General features: G+C 43.3%; 1 protein-coding gene across 1 annotated transcript in view; it reads right to left on the bottom strand.

The window, feature by feature from the left end:
• LOC144669306 (serine/threonine-protein kinase BRSK2-like) overlaps positions 1-18,548 on the bottom strand; it is a 168,118-nt gene extending 149,570 nt beyond the window's left edge. The window contains exon 1 of the mRNA XM_078531662.1: positions 18,223-18,548. Within this exon, the coding sequence (XP_078387788.1) occupies positions 18,223-18,307 (85 nt within the window). The 5' untranslated portion in view covers positions 18,308-18,548. The remainder of the gene's footprint in view (positions 1-18,222) is intronic.
• Positions 18,549-19,695: the final 1,147 nt, after the last annotated feature.

The raw sequence follows: 19,695 nt of genomic DNA, 5'->3' as shown, positions 1-19,695 counted from the left end.
GGCATCCACAACCCTCTGGGATAGAAAATTCCAAAGACTTACAACTCTTCTGAGTGAAGAAATTTCCCCTTAGCTAGTCCCAAATGATTGACCCCTGACCCTGAGACTGTGCCCCCTGTGTTCTCGATTCCCCAGCCAGGGAAAACATCCTCTCAGTGTCTACCCAGTCAAGCCGCTTCAGAATCCTGTATGTTTCAATGAGATCACCTCTCATTCTTCCAAACTCCAGAGTGTGTAGACATCCTGGTTTTCAAATCCCTCCATGGCCTCGCCTCCTTCTCTATCTCTGTAACATTCTCCAGCACTACAACCCTCCCTATGTCTGTAACCTCTTCCAGCTCCTGCAGCCCTCTCTCTCTGTAACATCCTCCCACCCCAACACCCTTTCCACCCCAACACCCCTCCCTATGTCTGTAACCTCCTCCAGCACTAAAACCCTCCGAGATCTTTGCCCTCCTCCAATTTTGACCACTTGCGCGTCCCCAGTTTTCATCTCCATCATTGGTGGCTGTGCCATCAGTGACCTGGGGCCTAAGCTCCGGAATTCCCTCCCTATCTCTCTCTCCTCTTTTAATACTCCCATTAAAACCTACATCTTTGACCGCTTTTGGTCACCTGTCCTAATACCACCTTCTTGGTGTCAGGTTTTGTTCGATAACTCTCCCGTGAAACACCTCAGGATGGTTCCAGCTGATTCCCTGTTTAACCGAAGCTTAACCTCCCTACTCTGGTATTCAATTCCCCTCGCAATAAATGATAACATTCTATTAGCTTTCATAATTACTTGCTGCACCTGCATACTAAGTACGGGTCTCCCTATTTAAGGAAAGACGTAACTGTATTAGAAGCAGTTCAGAGAAGGTTTACTAGATTTATACCTGGAATGGGTGGGTTGTCTTATGAGGAATGGTTGGACAGGCGAGGTTTGTATCTGCTGGAGTTTAGAAGAGTAAAAGGCGACTTGATTGAAACATATGAGATCCTGAGGGGACTTGACAGGGTGGGTGTCGAAAAGGTGTTTCCCTCCTGTGGGAGGATCTAGTGCTAGGGGGTCACTGTATAAAAATGAGGAGTCACCTATTTCGGACAGAGATGAGGGGGACTTTTTTCTGTCAGAGAGTTGTGAGACTTTGGAACTCTCTTCCTCAAAAGGCGGTGGAAGCAGAGTCTTTGAATGTTTTTTAAGGCAGAGCTAGATAGATTATCGATCAGCAAGTGGGTGAAAGGTTATTGGGGGTGGGCAGGAATGTGAAATTGAGGTAACAATCAGGTCAGACATGATGTTATTGAATAGTGGAGCAGGCTCGAGGGGCCGAGTGGCCTACTCCTGCTCCTAATTCGTATGTTCTTATTAGGGGTGCAATATAAATGCAAGTTGTTGTTGTGAACTTGGGTTGTGCTCGGAAAATTTCTTCCCACTTTCTTCCTAAGCTGCAAACGCCTCGTACTTCTCCCTTGCACCCCAGACACCATCTCCCCATCCTCGCATATCACCACGGCATCATAACCCTCTCATTGTCTCCTATTCGTCCTTGACTCAGGACTCAAAACCAGAATACTCTGCCTTCTTTTCCTGATTTCCTTCCTCCTGCAGGATTTTAAGCCTAAATTCGGGATCGCCCTAGCCTCTGAGTCAGAAGCCCATGGTTTAAAATCCCACTGGATCCAGGCTGACACTCCAGTGCAGTACTGAGGGAGCGCTGCACAGTCAGAGGTGCCATCTTCCAGATGAAATGTTAAACCATGGCACTGTCTGTCCTCCGAGGTGGATGTAAAAAAATCCCATGGCATTATTTCGAGAGAGAGCAGGGGAGTTAGCTCCAGTGTCATGGCCAATATTTATCTCACAATCAACATCACACAAAAAAAAAAGACAGATTATCTGGTCACAACCACACTGCTGTTTGTGGGAGCTTGCTGTGCACAAATTGGCTGCTCTGTTTCCTACAATACAGGAGCAATGATGACACTTCGAAAACTGCTTCATTGGCTGCAAAGTAATAACTTGCTGAATTTAAGGGAAAGCTCGATAAGTATTTGAGGGTGAAAGGAATAAGGAGGAAATACTGAAAGGGCAGTTAGGGATGGGCAACAAACGCTGGCCTAGCCAGCAATGCCCACATCCCGTGAACGAATAAAAAAAAGGCGGCTTGTGTGGGGCATTAACACCAGCATGGACATGTTGGGCTGAATGGCCTGTTTCTGTGCTATAAAGTCCATGTAATAATTATCTGTCATGCACTGAGGCTGTGAAAGGTGTTATATGAATGCAGACTCTTTTTGACCCTATCACTGGCTGATTTCTCTCCTCCTTTCTCGCGTATGCAGCTTTCAATGTTGGCAGCATTGGGAACTATTAACCTTGGCTTTTCAACAGAAATAAAGAGTGAGCTGAAGGACAAAGGCAAAATGAGTCAACATTGGTAAACTAAAGCATCCTCCCAAAACCCAAACAGCTAGGCTTGATCATATCACAAGTACAATACTCCAGACAGCCTGAATGACCTTCCTTCACCCTTTATTCAATATCCCACATGGTTTTTGTTGACCATGATAAGTTTGATACATATGACACAAAAGTTGGAAGTCCAGTGAACTGTGAGTATAGTGATAGACTTTAAAAGAGAAAGATGGTGGTAATACCACTTGGGCTGGTAATCCAGGGGCCCAGGCTAATACCCTGGGGGTTTGGGTCCAAATCCTACCACGGCCGCTGGTGGAATTTGAATTCAATTAATAAAATCTGGAATTGAGAGCTAGCCTCAGTGATGGTGACCATGACAACCATTTTTTGTTGTTAAAAACCCATCTGGTTCATTAATGTCCTTCAGGGAAGGCAATCGGCCGTCCTTACCTGGTCTGGCCTACATGTGACTCCGGGCTCACAGCAACGTGGTTGACTCTTAACTGCTCCCTGAAATGGCCGAGAAAGTCACTCAGTTCAAGGGCAATTAGGTTTGGGTAACAAATGTCGGCTTTGCCAGTGATGCCCACACCCAAGAATAAAGGAAAAATAGACAGTACAGACAGGCTGGTTGGATGGTTAGACACGTGGCAGTTCAGTACAGAGAAGGCTGAATTGATGCACTTTGGCAGAAAGAGAAAGGAGATACAATATAAACTAAAGTGTGCAATTCTAAAGGTGGTGCAGGAACAGGCCTGGGGCACAAATCATTGAAGATGGAAGGGCAGGTTAGGAAGTGGTTAATAAGGTATACGGAATCCTGGGCTTTAGAAATAAAGGAATATATCCAAAAGCAAGGAAGTAGTGATGAACCTTTATAAAACACAGAACTAGAGGACTGGGCATTACAGTTCAGGAAGGATGTGAAGGTTTTGGTGCAGATTTATGAGAATGTTTCTAGGGATGAGGAACTTCAGTTATCTGGATGGATTGGAGAGGTTGGGGCTGTTCTCCTTGGAGAAGAGAAGAGAAGGTTGAGAGGGGACTCGACAGAGGTATTCAAAATCATGAAGGGTTTGGACAGAGTAGATAGGGAGATACAGTAGATTAGTGGACGGGTCAAGAACCAGAAGACACCAATTTAAGATCAATGGCAAAAGAACCAAAGGCGACATGAAGTAAACTTTTTTTTTACACGCAGTGAGTGGTTAGGGTCTCGACTGTACTGCCCGAGAGTATGGTGGAGGCAGATTCAACCATGGCATTCAAAAGAGAACAGGATAAGCCCCCTGAAGGACGACAGGGAAAAGACGGGGAAGAGAGACTAGCTGGATTGCCCTTGCAGAGAGCTAGCATGGACTCAACAGGCCAAATGGCCTCCATCTGCGCTTGACCGTTCCGTGGTTCTAGATGCAGCCAGGCCTATGGCAGGCTGGTGAGGATCCTTATCCTGGAGGTAACACTGGTCATCTCCGCTCCTCTGATAGCCCATTCGATAAGGATATCGGTTAACTAAGCCTTAGGGACTCGAAGGTCCCCAAGTTTGGTTCCCTGTCTGCATTGAGCTGTCTGCTTTCTGCTCTGCAATGTCTGAACCTCCACATCTTCCGGGCAAGCAAAGGTCACACTCCCGATCCCCGACCAGTGCCACCTGGAGGGTGGGCACAAATTGACAGGGGTGGGGGGTGCGGACGGGATTGAGCTCTGCTGCCATGTCTCGTGTACCTGAATAGTTTGGCACGGCACACGAGAAACAGGTGGCTGGACTAAACGCTGGAAATAGCGGAACAAAATCCCTCAAGATTCATGTGAGAAGGGAAGAAAACAAGGAAGGAGGAAGAAAAAACATGAAAGGGGAGATCCCATGATAGTGTTGGGTTATCAAGTGATGATTTGAGTGAAAAATAGGTACATCGCTCCTATAATACACAAAACAGAACGTACGGACGGGCAATCAGCTGTATTTTAAACATTAAAATAACCATTCTATTGTTTTAATCAATGTGTAAGTTACAATGGATACATTTTCCTCCATTACACAGTAACCATAATTCAAGAGCATTTCATTGGCGTTATATATTGTTGTATTATCTGTAAATATCTGTGAAGAGCTAGGAACTAATTAGCTAGGAACTAATTGATGTGCAAAAGTTCCAAGGGGCCACATTTCTTAGCTGCACTAGAGAAACATGTGAAGTGTAATAGAACCAGTTCAGTCCAGCCGTTCTATTGTACAAGACAGCATGGCAAAGTTAAACGTAAAGGGTTTCTGATCTGTCCAAGCTTGAAGCGTGATTATTAACAACATCTGGGAACCCAATAGACAATAAGAACACATAGCAATAAGCTAGGAACCACAACTTGCATTTATATAGCGCCTTTAGCATAATAAAATGTCCCAAGGTGCTCCACAGGAGCATTAGCAAACAAAATTTGACACCCAGCCACACAAGAGGATGTTAGGATAGATGATGGTAGGGTTTAAGAAGTGCCTTAAATGAGGAGTGTGAGAAAGAGAAAGAGAGAGAGAGAGAGCGATGAAGAGGTTTAAGGGGGGAATTCCGGAGCAGATGGTGGTGGTGAGCTGCCTTCTTGAACAGCTGTGCCAGGAGGGCAGAATGGAAGGAGCACAGACACTTTGGAGGGTTGTAGGGGCTGGAGGAGACTACAAAGAAAGGGGACAGGCTAAGGCCATGGGCTTGAAAACGAGGATAAGTTCTCGTACTGGAATAGGTCCATGAGCACAGGGGTGAGCGGGACTTGGTTTGAGTTAGGGTTCTGGAAGCAGAGTTTTGGATGAGCTCCAGTTTATGGAGGGTGGAAGGTGGGAATTGATTTGGGTCGTGAAAGGGGCTATATAAATACAAGCTGTTTCTTTATCTGTCCCTCAGCTGAGGGTAGGGAAAGATTAATCAAGAGGAGCGGCCTATTCCTTCCTCTGGCTGACCTACTACTCTCCATTCCACTATTAGACTTTATGCACGGTTTCTACTCCGACGTCAGCCACAACCTTGCGCTTTGTTTATTCTTTGGCTCCTTTCTCATTATTTTTTTTAAGATTCTCGTTTGGGAAAGGAGCTCATATCATGACAAAGAAGTGTCAAAACACACTCTCAGGCCAGGTATGGCACAGCTAAATGCAGGATAAAGGCTTCTCTACTCTGTCATGGTGCATCTCAGCCCTACCCTCAGGAAGGGCAGCCCCTCCCTCTTCACCAACATGGCACTGTGCATTCCCTGTGCTCTACGGGCTGTTCCCAGGGACACACACCGAGACAAACATCGACTGCAGCTGGAGGATCATCAACTCAGTGAAAGACGCTCTTTGGTCTGCCCGAAACTTGTTGGTCTTCCAGCGCAAAGAGTTGTCCCCGACCGAGTGTTGCAGGCTGGCACATTCCAAGGTCCAGGACTACGTGCTGAGGGACGTACTAAAGCTTGGGGCAGCCGCCGCAAAGGCGCAATAGGGAAAGGTCGCTGTCTAAGACCTTTCAGCCATAGTGCACTGAGGGGCTGGGAATTGTATAGACCCCTCGGGCTGCATGACTCACAATAAATTTAGTGAATACTAAATGTATTATAATTGTATTGAAGCACTGCAGACTGCAACATGATGTATACTAATAACTCCAATCCCATTGCATTGTCTGTCTGTAATGACCATATTGAAATGACTGTAATATTCATTGATTGTATTGATCTCGTGATCCTTGTGTAAAAGTTGAATCTGATTGTACTTTTTGTGATGGCCATTTAGAAATGTTTTGTAATGTTATTTCAGATGTTTTATGAATAAAGTCTATTTTTCCAAAAAAAAATTCCCAAGACCAGCTCTCCTTAGGCAACTCTGGGTGAGATTCTCTTGTCTAATCTGGATTTGGGAAATGTACATGTCATTGGCCCCTAAGATCTGGTTAAAATTCCAATGCTTTCCTGGCCAGTCTCTCACCTTGCACCTTCCGTCAACTTGGGCTCCTCAAAAAACTATTATCTATCCTAACTCACAGCAAGTCCCGTTGACCCACTGGCATCAAATGGCTTCCAGCCCAACGCCTCGATTATAAAACTCGATTATAAATCCCTTCGTAGCCTCGTCCCTATCTGTGCAACCTCCCCCAAAATCTCTTCCAATTCTTGTTCCTTCAGCAACCCTGATTTCATCTGTTCTAGCATTGGCTATTGAGGCCCTAAGCTCTGGAATTTCCTCCCTAAGGGTTCACACCTCCCCTCCTCCTTCAAGATGCTCCTTGAACCTACCTCACTGACCAAGCATCTCTCCCAATGTGTCCTTATGTGGCTCAGTGCCAAATTTTGTTCGACAATGCTCCTGTGGAGCATCTTGGGATGTTTGACTACATTAAAGTCACTATATAATTGCAAGTTGTCGATGCAGAATTGGTGGAATTATTGTGCTAGTGGGCCTAAGTCCCCTAAAATCCAGGCTAAAGCTGTAACAAACTCATTTCATAGAACATGAGTCTGTGGAACTTAATCCTCCTGAGACTGGTAGAGTCAGGGTCATTGACTATTTTCAAGGCAGAGGTAGGTAGATTCTTGACTAATAAGGGAATCAAAGGGTATTGGGGGTAGGCAGGATAGTGGCATTGAGGCCGCAATCGGTCTTATTAAATGACGAAACAGGCTCAAGGGGCTGAATGGCCTTCTCCTGCTCCCAAATTCATATGTTCATAAGTAAATTGGGACTCATAACCAGCCAACAATGAAAACCTTCATCACATCAGTCTGGGCTGCACCTGAACCTAGATCCCAGGGCAGAAGGTTCACATTTTACACATTGCACCATCGACTCTCTCATTTCACTGCTCCAAACCTGGAAATGCAAAACTCTCTTGACCTGATACGTCAAAGTGGGGGTGATAGTGGACATGACATAGCTTTTCATGAAGGCATTCTCAATTTAACCCAGTTATCGTCAATTGGGAAGGAGATTTGTGGTGCAGTGGTAGTCCTACCTCTGGGCTGTAAGCTCTTTGATCAAATCCCACTTCAGGACTTGATGGGCAGGGAAAGTGTGTTCATATTGTGGCCAAACAGGTGGATTATCAGCCTGTAAATCCTTCCTATATGGCAGGTGGTAAGAGTGGGAGAGTTTCCTGGTCAGCCATACTGCAGAAGGCAATGGCAAACCACTGCAGTACTTTGCCAAGCATAATCATGGACCAATCCAATGGAATGTCCATAGTCGCCAATGCCCTCTTAGGGCCTGGCACCTGAGGGTGGAGGATCTTCAATTGAGTTCAAATTGGTACTTTACGTAATTTAGCTATATTATGGATGTTAATCCTGAAAAGAAAGGTTTGACAATATGGAATCAGATTTCTGTAGTTTCAAACTTTTCTCATCAAGATATGAATATGTAATATATTTAAGGCTGTAAATCCAACTATATGATCTATGTGCATGTATTTACATCTGTCATACATTCTCACGTGTGTATGTGTGCGCTGGTGTGATACATGTATGTTTGTGACGTGTGTATTTTGTGACGTGCATTTTCAATTATTTACCTTGGGGACACTCAAGCATAATGTACCAATACACATCACAAAACAGGATATAAAGCCACTGCAATAGTAGGTTTGTGCACAGCTTTATACAGGAGTTCACCTGTCTGAGCCTCCACTATGTTACGCGCACTCTTATATTCTACTGTTAGCACCCAGACTGTGTATATTTACATGCATATGCTTCCATTTGGGAGACCCTGCATTATGTGTGTAGGAACCTCAGAGAAGGACCTCGCCAATGGATCATCGCCATTTTCTCAGGCAGAATACTCAATAAATGGGAGGATATTGAGAGGGGTTGAGGAAGTGAGGGACCGTGGAGTGCACGTCCACAGGTCCCTGAATGTGGCAGGACAGGTGGATAAGGTGGTAAAGAAAGCGTGTGGAGTGCTTTCCTTTATTGGGTGAGGTATTGAATACTAAAACAGGGATGTAGTGCTGGAACTGTATAAAACATTGGTTAGGCCGCAGCCGGAATTTTATGTACTGTCCACATTACAGGAAGGACATGATTGCTCTGGAGAGAGTACAGAGGAGATTTACAAGAAGGTTGCCAGGGCTTGAAAATTGTAGCGGTGAGGAAAGGTTGGATAGGCTAGGGTTGGAGGAGGCTGAGGAGTGACCTAATTGAGGTGTACAAAATTAAGAGGGGCCTGGATAGGGTAGACAGGAAAGACCTGTTTCCCCCTAGCTGAGATGCAGATCCAGGTGCCTTTTAAATGAGTTGAACGTTTCAGCCTCAACCACCGATTCAGGCAGTGAATTCCAGAGGAGACATGAGGAAAAATATTTTCACCCAGGGGGTGGTGGGCGTCTGGAATTCACTGCCTGAATCGGTGGTAGAGGCTGAAACGTTCAACTTATTTAAAAGGTACCTGGATCTGCATCTGAAACGCTGTAACCTGCAAGGCTACAGACCAGGCGCTGGAAAGCGGGATTAAAAATGAGTGGCTAGTTTCTTTTTACCCTTTTTATGGCTGACGCAGACACGACGGGCTGAATGGCCTCTTTCTGCGCTGTAACTTGTCTATGGTTCCATAGTAGCTCTCTCTTGAAACCTAAGCCCTTTCCCCTAAACTATTCTTCTTTCCTAAGTTGGCATCTACCCCTAAAAGTGCCTCAGTTGCTCATGTCCTTCTCCACAAAGCATTCCACATTCTCTCTGTGAAAATTCCCTTTTAACTGTCTTCATTCTAATGTTGGGGCAATGTCCCCCTTCTCCTGGATTCCTCTACTGGGACAGGAGCCACTCCATCTCTAACTTAATTGCCGTCGTTATTCAAATGTTCTTAGCCATCGGCCTCCTCAGCTTTGAGTGATACAAGTTCGCTCAGTCTCTTTATCCCCATTGTAAAATCTCTCATTTCAGCCAAGTGGTCCATGGACTCCGTTCTAGCATCAGTGTAACCTTCCTAAAGTGCCTAAAAAATGTACACAATCCTAGAACTAATGGCCAGGACTATGTAGAGACAGCTCTCTGTTTTTATGTTCTAGACCACTTGTAATGGAGCCCAACGCCCGTTTTGGGTCACTTTTTACATCTGTGAGATAGCCGTCACTAACTTGTGCCTGGAGATTTCAAAATCCTTTTCTTCACAGTCACAGCCCAGTGCTTCTTCACTGTACTGCCATCTGCTATCCTGACAAACTAAAGTGCACCACCTCACATTTGTTGTGTTAACTTGTGTCTGCTATTGTTCTGCCCGCTCGCTTACTCCCCTATGCCCCTTATTCAATTTTCTGTTCTCTTCTTCACACTTCACTCTATCTCCCAGCTGCAAACTTGGGACATACCCCCTCGATTTCCAAAGTCTGAGCCAAAAAGAGAGACATGTTGTCAAAGCTTTTCGTCTTGCACTATTTCAGGACAAATGCAAGAATGCCAAATTTCAAATGACCACAACAATTTATACTACAGGAGAAAGGGGGTGCTGATTGGTTCGCAAGTCAGCTCTGATTGGCCGAGGTGTTACCTTGGAGAAAACAATGGGGAACCATAGGCTCCCCAAGCTCCCAGGTAATTCAAAAAAGGCACAAGGCTTGAACATATCCCTTTTGTTTGCAGAGAATGGATCCTGTGTGTGGTTGTATGTCACTTCTAGAAAGCAGAAATGAGCCATGTTACAAGCTCAGCTGGTTACCTGAAATTGGTTGTTAGTGTAGTTATTAGCGCACTCAGGATTGTCCAGCAAGTGCTGTCCAATCGCATAACTGCATCAAACAGTCATTTGTGGGTAAAGAGCTGGAGTTTCAGCAGTAATCGTGCAGGATCACATCACTGCCTGCCAATCTGAAAGTGACTTATTTTCAATCCCAACCAATTCTCTCTCCATGCAAGGCAGTTGTGCTTAGTCCCTTCATCTTAGCTAATAATTTCATCAAACAGCTTCTGGAAATCCATGAAATCGAGCACTCAGTGATTCTTCTCAATTTGCTAATTATACATAGAGGAATGAGAGTAGAAAAGCGAGGAAGCTATGCTAAACCGTTATAACTTCCTGGTTAGACCTCAGCTGGAGTATTGTGTCTGATTCTGAGCATCACACTTCAGGGAGGGTGTCAAGATCATGCGGAGGGTACAGAGGAGGTTTCGTGGCAGGGGGTGAGGGACTTTGGTTATGTGGAGAGACTGGGCAAGCTGGGGTTGTCCTCCGTGGGGCAGAGAAGGTTGAAGGGATATTTAATAGAAATGTTCGAAATTATGAAGGGGCTTTGATAGAATAGGTAGGGAGAAACTAGCTGGAGGAGTCGATAGCCAGAGACCACAGCTGAAAAATAATTAGCAAAACATCTAGGAGGTGAAAAATGAGGAGATTTTTGTTTAAAAATGCAGCGAGTTGTTGTGATCTAGAATGCGCTGCCTGAAAAGGCATTGAAAGCAGATTGAACAGTAACTTTCAAAAGAAAACTGGATGAATGCTTGAAAAGGAAAAAAAAACTTCAGGGTTATGAGGAAAGAGTGGGGGGGCCGGGGGTGGTGGGGAGGGGTGTGAGCCGAATTGGATCGAACATTCGAAGAGCCTGGGCAGGCACAATGGGCTGAATAGCCTCTTTCTATACTGTATGAGTCTATGATACATGATAATTCAGTTTGACTATCAATGAACATTTCTATTTTGACATAGTTCCGGATTTATTTCTTAAATGCTCATTTAATTTAATCCTCTGACACTTTCTAACAATGCTCCTGCCATGCGCATTAACCTGTAAATGCTCGCTTTATCCCTAACTCCCTCTCTGAAGTAATAGTGCAAGAAATGCCAAGCTCTAATCCTTCGCGAGTGACTCTGATTCAAGTGAAACCTGAACCAATGGAAGGTTATACCCGACTCCCAGTAACTTTGACTATTCCTGTTAATATCTCATGGCCAACATTCGAAGTCCAAAGACGGTCAGGTCTCCATTTTGTAAATCTTGACCATTTGATCCCCAATATTCCTTTTCCTTTCACTAATCTCAAGTTTGCCTCTGGCACCACATTCTCCTCTTCTACTGTGCAAGCTGATGCAAGTATTCATTTAGTCATTCTGCCCTGCCATTATCCACTAAAACTGTCATACAATCGGGATTGAGCTGGAAAGCCACAGCCAAAATACTCCTCCCGTACAATAGTCTAAATAGGCACATTCTGAGGTTAATTGCTGACTAATGTTGCTCACGTTCTCTATACTCTAAGCTGCTTGACTCCTTCACTTGGGGAAAGGCCAAGTTATGTGAAGGTCAGAAAACAACAACAGCCAATGACTGGCTCCCCCCTTTTTTGTTTGAAAGAACGTTAAGTTATTATATAGTACGAGATTTGATGTGTGGCAGATGATCGAGATACAAAATTATCAGTACATGTGTCTTTGAGAGAGGAAGGGGTGAGCAGGGAGAGAGAGGGAAAGATAGAAAGAAAGAGTGAGAAAGAGAAAAGGAGAGAAAACAAGAGAGAGCGAAAGAGAGAAAGAGCGAGAGAGAGGGAGAGGGGGAGAGAGAGAGAGACAGAGAAAGATAGAGAGAGAGAAAGAGAGAGGGGGAGAAGGAGAGAGACAGAGAAAGATAGAGAGAGAGAAAGAGAGAGGGGGAGAAGGAGAGAGACAGAGAAAGATAGAGAGAGAGGGGGAGAAGGAGAGAGAGACAGAGAAAGAGAGAGAGAGAAAGAGAGAGGGGGAGAAGGAGAGAGACCGAGAAAGATAGAGAGAGAGGGGGAGAAGGAGAGAGAGACAGAGAAAGATAGAGAGAGAGGGGGAGAAGGAGAGAAAGACAGAGAAAGATAGAGAGTGAGACAGGGGAGAGAGGAGAGAGAGAGAGAACAAGACAAATAGAGAGTGCGAGAGAGCAAAAGAACGAGAGAATGAGAGAGTGAAAGAGAAAGGAAGAGAAACAGAGAGAAATAAAGAGAAAGAGAGGAAAGAGAGAGGCACCTTTATCACACTGAGTGCATATATATGCTCTGATATCACACCAAGACATAACATACCAATGCTTCTTCCAGGTGTCTGATTGGTTCAATTGGTCGCACTTAAGCCTCTGAGTCAGAGTTTGTGGGTTCAAGGCCCATTCCAGGAAAAGAGCAGAAAAACCAGACTAATACTCCAGAGAAGTACTGAGGGAGTGCTGCACTGCTGGAGATGCCACTTTTCAGATAAAACTGTAAACAGCTGCCCCATCTACCTTTTCAAGTGGATGTTAAAGATCCCACGACACAATTTTGAAGAAGAGCAAAGGAGTTCTCCTCAGTATTCTGCTCTCAACCTACGTCAATAAAATAGATTAATGATTACCACATTCCTGTTTGTGGGAGCTTGCTGTGTGCAAATTGGCTGCCACTTTTCCAACATTACGACAGTGACCACACTTCAAAAAGTATTGCATTGGGTATAAACTGCTTTGGGATGTCCTGAGGTCATGACAGGTGCTATATAAATGCAAGTCTTTTTTTTTGCCCAGATCAATCGAGGTGATTATTTATAACAACAGGGGTGTTGTGAATAAAGTGTGACAGAGAAGGCGTGACAGTTATAGAAAATGCAAGTTGCTCAGGCTAATTTAATTATATCATAGGTATATTAAAATATCACGCTTTAGCACAGCGAACAGGTTTTAAAAAAAAAAATGGAACCTTTTACATCCAAGAGGACCGGCTTGGTTTAACATCTCATTCCGTAAGCTGGCGCCTCAGACAGTGCAGCACTCCCTCGGTACTGCACTGGGAGTGTCAGCCTGGCTTAGGTGCTCAAGTCTCTGCAGCAGGAGGTAAATCACAACCTGGAACTCAGAGACATGCGCGTGATCCACTGAGCCATGACTATCCTGAGGTCAGTTAAGAGTTTAATTGCTGCTTGTATAATGTGGTTTACTGAATGTCACAGGCTTTGGAAATTTCAGGCTGTTGGACAACCTTTTCATTTCCCACACTGAAACTAATAACCAACAACCGGCAATTGATATCACCGTGAAATAACTGCCCGCTCTTTCCTTTTTTGGCTCTGTACGGTATTTTTAATGCTCAGGCACGTGCAGCCGAAATTGGGTTGAATGTTTTTAAATGTTTCCATATACTAGCGAAACTCCAGTATTACAGCTCAATGATAAACCAGAGGACACATTGTTTAGCATGGGTGGAAAGGTGTAACACAGCGTATTAGGACACTGTTTAAAATCTAGCTGAGGTTAGGCAAAAGCTGCACGAACTCAAGGGTAAGGCAGGGGCGTGTCTTCCAAATGTGGTGTTAAACCAAGGCCCTGTTTGTCTGCTCTCTCAGGTGGACGCAAGACATCCCATGGCCACTATTTCGAAGAAAATCAGGGGTGACCTCCCCTGGCATCTTGGCCAATATTTATCCTTCAAACAGATTATCTGCTCATTACTACTTTGCTGTTTGTGGGAGCTTGCTGTGCACAAATTGGCTGTCACCTTTCCTACAACAGTGGCTACACTACAAAAGTACTTCATTGGCTGTAGACATTGTGAGGTCATAAAAGGCTCTATACGAATGCAAGTCTCTCCTTTTTTTAAGGTCAGTCAAGAGGGTGCAGACATCGTGGCTCCAGTAATTTCTGGCACTGAAGTGTCTGTTTGTACATTCTAAATGACCTTTATTTTCTTACACATTCCACCCACACCCAAGTGAAACTGAGAAATTAGTGTATGACACCTGAAGTGTGACAGGCAAGTACTAACCCTATAAATTATGGATATAATAATTGATAGTTGCTCAATATCCCATTAACAGAACATGCATTACTCGTAAGATTATACATATATCCAATATTACAATGACAGAGGTTCATTATATACTTCATATTCACTTCTCTTTCACATTGACATTTCCTGCACTCTGTGTATTTTATTAGGTTCCTACTGGCAGTGCCTGCAGTATTCTACATAAATATCTCTTATGGTCAAGATGTCAAGATGGAGTTGCGTGAAAAATGGCCTGTACCTTTAAGTCCGCTGCTTCAACACTCTTTGTTGGGGGACATGGGTTGGCGCAGATGGAGAAGATTGCAAAGTTGGCCTCAACTGAAGGGCGATTATATCTCTTTGTGAATCACATCAGAAACATCCAGCATGAAAAAAAACTTACTTGTTTTTAAAATATTTTAGTATCTATAAGGTGCAACATTTTGCTGCTGCATCACACTGACAAATACTGCATGGTATGTTTTATATTCATCACATCCCATAACCTACTGACAGATACAGCATGGTATGTTTTATATATGTCATATCCCATACCCTACTGACAGATACAGCATGGTATGTTTTATATATGTCATACCCCATACCCTACTGACAGATACAGCATGGTATGTTTTATATATATCACATCCCATACCCTACTGACAGATACAGCATGGTATGTTTTATATATATATATCACACATCCCATACCCCACTGACAGATACAGCATGGTATGTTTTATATATGTCATATCCCACATCCTACTGACAGATACAGCATGGTATGTTTTATATATATCACATCCCATACCCTACTGACAGATACAGCATGGTATGTTTTATATATATCACATCCCATAACCTACTGACAGATACAGCATGGTATGTTTTATATATATATATCACACATCCCATACCCCACTGACAGATACAGCATGGTATGTTTTATATATGTCATATCCCACATCCCACTGACAGATACAGCATGGTATGTTTTATATATATCACATCCCATACCCCACTGACAGATACTGCATGGTATGTTTTATATATATATCACATCACTTATCCCACTGACAGATACTGCATGGTATGTTTTATATATATCACATCCCATACTCCACTGACAGATACTGCATGGTATGTTTTATATATATCACATCACTTATCCCACTGACAGATACAGCATGGTATGTTTTATATATATCACATCCCATACTCCACTGACAGATACTGCATGGTATGTTTTATATATATCACATCACTTATCCCACTGACAGATACTGCATGGTATGTTTTATATATATCACATCCCATATCCCATTGACAGATACAGCATGGTATGTTATATATATATATATCACACTGACAGATACAGCATGGTATGTTTTATAAAAATCATATCCCATATCCCATTGACAGATACAGCATGGTATGTTTTATATATATCACATCCCATTGACAGATACAGCATGGTATGTTTTATACATATCCTATCCCATATCCCATTGACAGATACAGCATGGTATGTTTTATATATATCATATCACACTGACAGATACAGCATGGTATGTTTTATAAAAATCCTATCCCATATCCCATTGACAAATACAGTATGGTATGTTTTATATATATCATACCCCATATAGCACTGACAAATACATCCCATATCCCACTGACCAATACCGCATGGTATGTTATATATATATATCCCATATCCCACTGACAGATACAGCATGGTATGTTTTATATATATCACATCCCATACCCTACTGACAGATACAGCATGGTATGTTTTATATATATATCACATCCCATACCCTACTGACAGATACAGCATGGTATGTTTTATATATATCACATCCCATAACCTACTGACAGATACAGATGGTATGTTTTATATATATCACATCCCATACCCCACTGACAGATACTGCATGGTATGTTTTATATATATATCACATCACTTATCCCACTGACAGATACAGCATGGTATGTTTTATATATATCACATCCCATACTCCACTGACAGATACTGCATGGTATGTTTTATATATATCACATCACTTATCCCACTGACAGATACTGCATGGTATGTTTTATATATATCACATCCCATATCCCATTGACAGATACAGCATGGTGTGTTTTATATATATCACATCCCATATCCCATTGACAAATACAGCATGGTATGTTTTATATATATCATATCACACTGACAGATAGAACATGGTATATTTTATAAAAATCCTATCCCATATCCCATTGACAGATACAGCATGGTATGTTTTATATATATCATACCCCATATAGCACTGACAAATACATCCCATATCCCACGGACCAATACTGCATGGTATGTTATATATATATATATATATATATCCCATATCCCACTGACAGATACAGCATGGTATGTTTTATATATATCACATCCCATACCCTACTGACAGATACAGCATGGTATGTTTTATATATATCACATCCCATACCCTACTGACAGATACAGCATGGTATGTTTTTTATATATCACATCCCATAACCTACTGACAGATACTGCATGGTATGTTTTATATATAAATCACATCATTTATCCCACTGACAGATACAGCATGGTATGTTTTATACATATCATATCCCATACTCCACTGACAGATACAGCATGGTATGTTTTATATATATCATATCCCATTGACAGATACAGATGGTATGTTTTATACATATATCCCATATCCCGGTGACAGATACAGCATGGTAATGATATATATGCATAAAATCCTATAACCCACTGGCACATCCTACACTCTGCATATCGTATCGAGATGGCCACAACCTATGATCATCATATAGCGATATTGGCTGTTATCTGCTGCTTTTTCGATTCTATCTCGCTGCATACTACATGTCTCAAGCTGAACCAAGTTCATTTCCTAGCGTTGTAATGCAGCGTCTCGAATCATTCCACACCACCACCCACCCACCCCCACCAACCAACCAACCAACCCCGGTTCGGTCTCTCGCCACTGCAATCGAGTTCCAATCAATGCTCACAAGGCAACAGCAGCACCAAGGCAATCCCAACTCCAAGCGGACAGGACCAGGGGAGAGCACCCAGAGCCAAATGCAAAAGCCAAAAGCCGTCTCATTGAAAGGCCACATACAATTGAAATCGAAAATAAGCCAATCGGTTCCCTGCACTAACTTGGGAGATGGTTTAAGACAACAAAACTACAATCGAATCCCCCACCATTGCAATTATAAATCTGAACCTGTCTCGCAGGCAACCCACAGGATTAATTCCACTGGACGGCGGAATGTAGCAAACTGCAGCTCGGGATCCCATTGATTCTGATATTTGTGCGTTTTGGGGAAAAAAAAGATGAAAGGTTGTAAGCCCCTTTTTCCAGCTGGGCACTTAAGATGTCTCAAAACGCACCCAATGTGTGCACCCTACTTGGTGAAATGCACCCTACTTTGTGAATAGATTCCGCGACCCCCCCCCCCAAAATAGGTAAAAGCATAAAATAAATCACAATGAGTGAGCCTCTTACTTAAAAACCACGCACGCTTTAAAACCCTCCTGTCCATTATACAGCAACCCTGCAGGGTTAGTCTGTGTGTGTCTGTGTGTGTGAGAGAGGGGGAGAGGGAGAGAGGGATAAACTGTCAAGGCTTCTTGGTGTCTTAAACATAAAAAAAACCCAGGCAGATTTAATTTATATATATATATATATAAAAAAAAGGAGGTTGGTGGGGGGTTGAAAATTCTTCCAGCCACAAAATCCTTTCCTTTTTGTTCCATTGTGTCATCAATCTTTGGGGATAAGGCGTGTAAATAAACCATTCCGCCCCTGCAAGTCGATAGCCACAAACCAACAACAGCCCAGGCACAGATCGTCAAAAATAAATAATTTTTACGCCGCAACAAGACAATAAAGCCTCTATGATTCATTGATTTCAACCCCCCCCCTCTCCTCCTCTCCTCCTCCCCTCCTTCTCCATAGTTCACGCACCCCAGACAAGAGCACACACTGTCTTGTATTTAAATATATATATATATCTAGAGCATTAGCATCATGTGTATAACATCAAACAGAGGGGATAAAATGATTTCAAACCTGTCTGTCCTTTCCCCAGTGTCTTCTCTAATCGGTATGGTCCCACATATTGTGCACAACCTGCTTCTTTTGTGGATGTTGTCATTGTCTCGTTTTCAGCTCCTTTTTCGTCAGGTTTGAATTGTGATTTGAGATGTTAAGAGGAGGAAAAAAAAAATACTCTTCTTTTTAAAAAAAAAAATCACTAGTCCTTGCCTCCACCTCCCCCACCCCTCCCCAAGACCCTTGGGTTGGTAAGACAAGTCATGGAGGTTGTCCTAGGATCCTGGTACCAGCATTATTCTCCTCTCTCCCTCTCTCTCTCTCTCTCTCTGCTGCTCCCCCTCTCTGCCAATCCAGCCTCAGCTCTTAGTTAATCCTGCAACCTGCTCCTTTTTCTCTCTCTCTTTTATTAAGCTTCCATCCGGGAACCCTCAGTGACACCCAGTCCCGAGTTAACCCTCTGCCTCCCTGGGTCCAATTGGAGTGAATTTTCAAAGTGTATCTCTGTGTAATCAAGTATTGTGTGAATGAAGAGAGCTGGTGAGGAAGGCAGGTCCACTGTTGGAATATACAATCCCTTCATTCTTTTGCAAAAGGTATGCATACATACGCCACTAGGGTCTATGTCCAAAATAAATCAGACCAGCATCGTTACAGCACAGAAGGTGGCCATTCGGCCCATCTGTGGCACAGGGTTGCCAACTGCGATCCTGACTTGCCCCCATGCTCCAGCACATCCATTCTTGTGACACACAGCCTTCCTGTGCCAATTGGAAAGCATTTGGGTGATAATTGACTATCAGCCACTTTGAGCCCCATGTTCAATATTTTTATATATGCTCATGGCACCACTGGCTAGGCCAGCATTTAATGCCCATCACTGGCTAGGCCAGCATTTAATGCCCATCCCTAATTGTCCTTGCTTAGAGGGCAGTTAAGAGACATTGCTGTGGGTCTGGAGTCACATGTAGGCCAGACCAGGTAAGGACAGCAGATTTCCTTCCCTAAAGGACATTAGTGAGCCACAATTTACAACAGTTCCATGGTCATCATCAGACTTTTAATTCCAGATTTTTTTACTAGATTTAAATTTCACCATCTGGCAGATTCGAACCTGGGTCCCCAGAGCATTACCCTGGGTCTCTAGATCACTCGTTCAGTGACAACGCCATTATGCCATCACCTCCCCTCTACTTCTCTGGTAAAGAGAAATGTTCAAAAATTTTTTTTTAAAATCAATCTTCTTTAATGTTCCCAATGATTTTTCTCCAGGGTGGCACACAGCAGTGTCCCGGAGACTGATCTTCAACTCCTGGAGACTCCAGGCCAATCCTGGAGGGTTGGCAACCCCATTGCACTGGCTCTCCAAAGGAACAATGCCCCTAGCGCCATTCACCCGCCTTCTATCCAATTTCTTTTAAATAAATAAAAGGTGATTCAAATAACAGACATGGTCCACTAAACTAGCTCATTGTATCTCCACATTATTTC

The sequence above is a fragment of the Cetorhinus maximus genome, chromosome 29 (assembly GCF_964194155.1).
Source record: "Cetorhinus maximus chromosome 29, sCetMax3.hap1.1, whole genome shotgun sequence".
In the NCBI taxonomy this organism is placed as follows: domain Eukaryota; kingdom Metazoa; phylum Chordata; class Chondrichthyes; order Lamniformes; family Cetorhinidae; genus Cetorhinus; species Cetorhinus maximus.
This window is presented reverse-complemented; position numbering and strand designations above follow the sequence as displayed.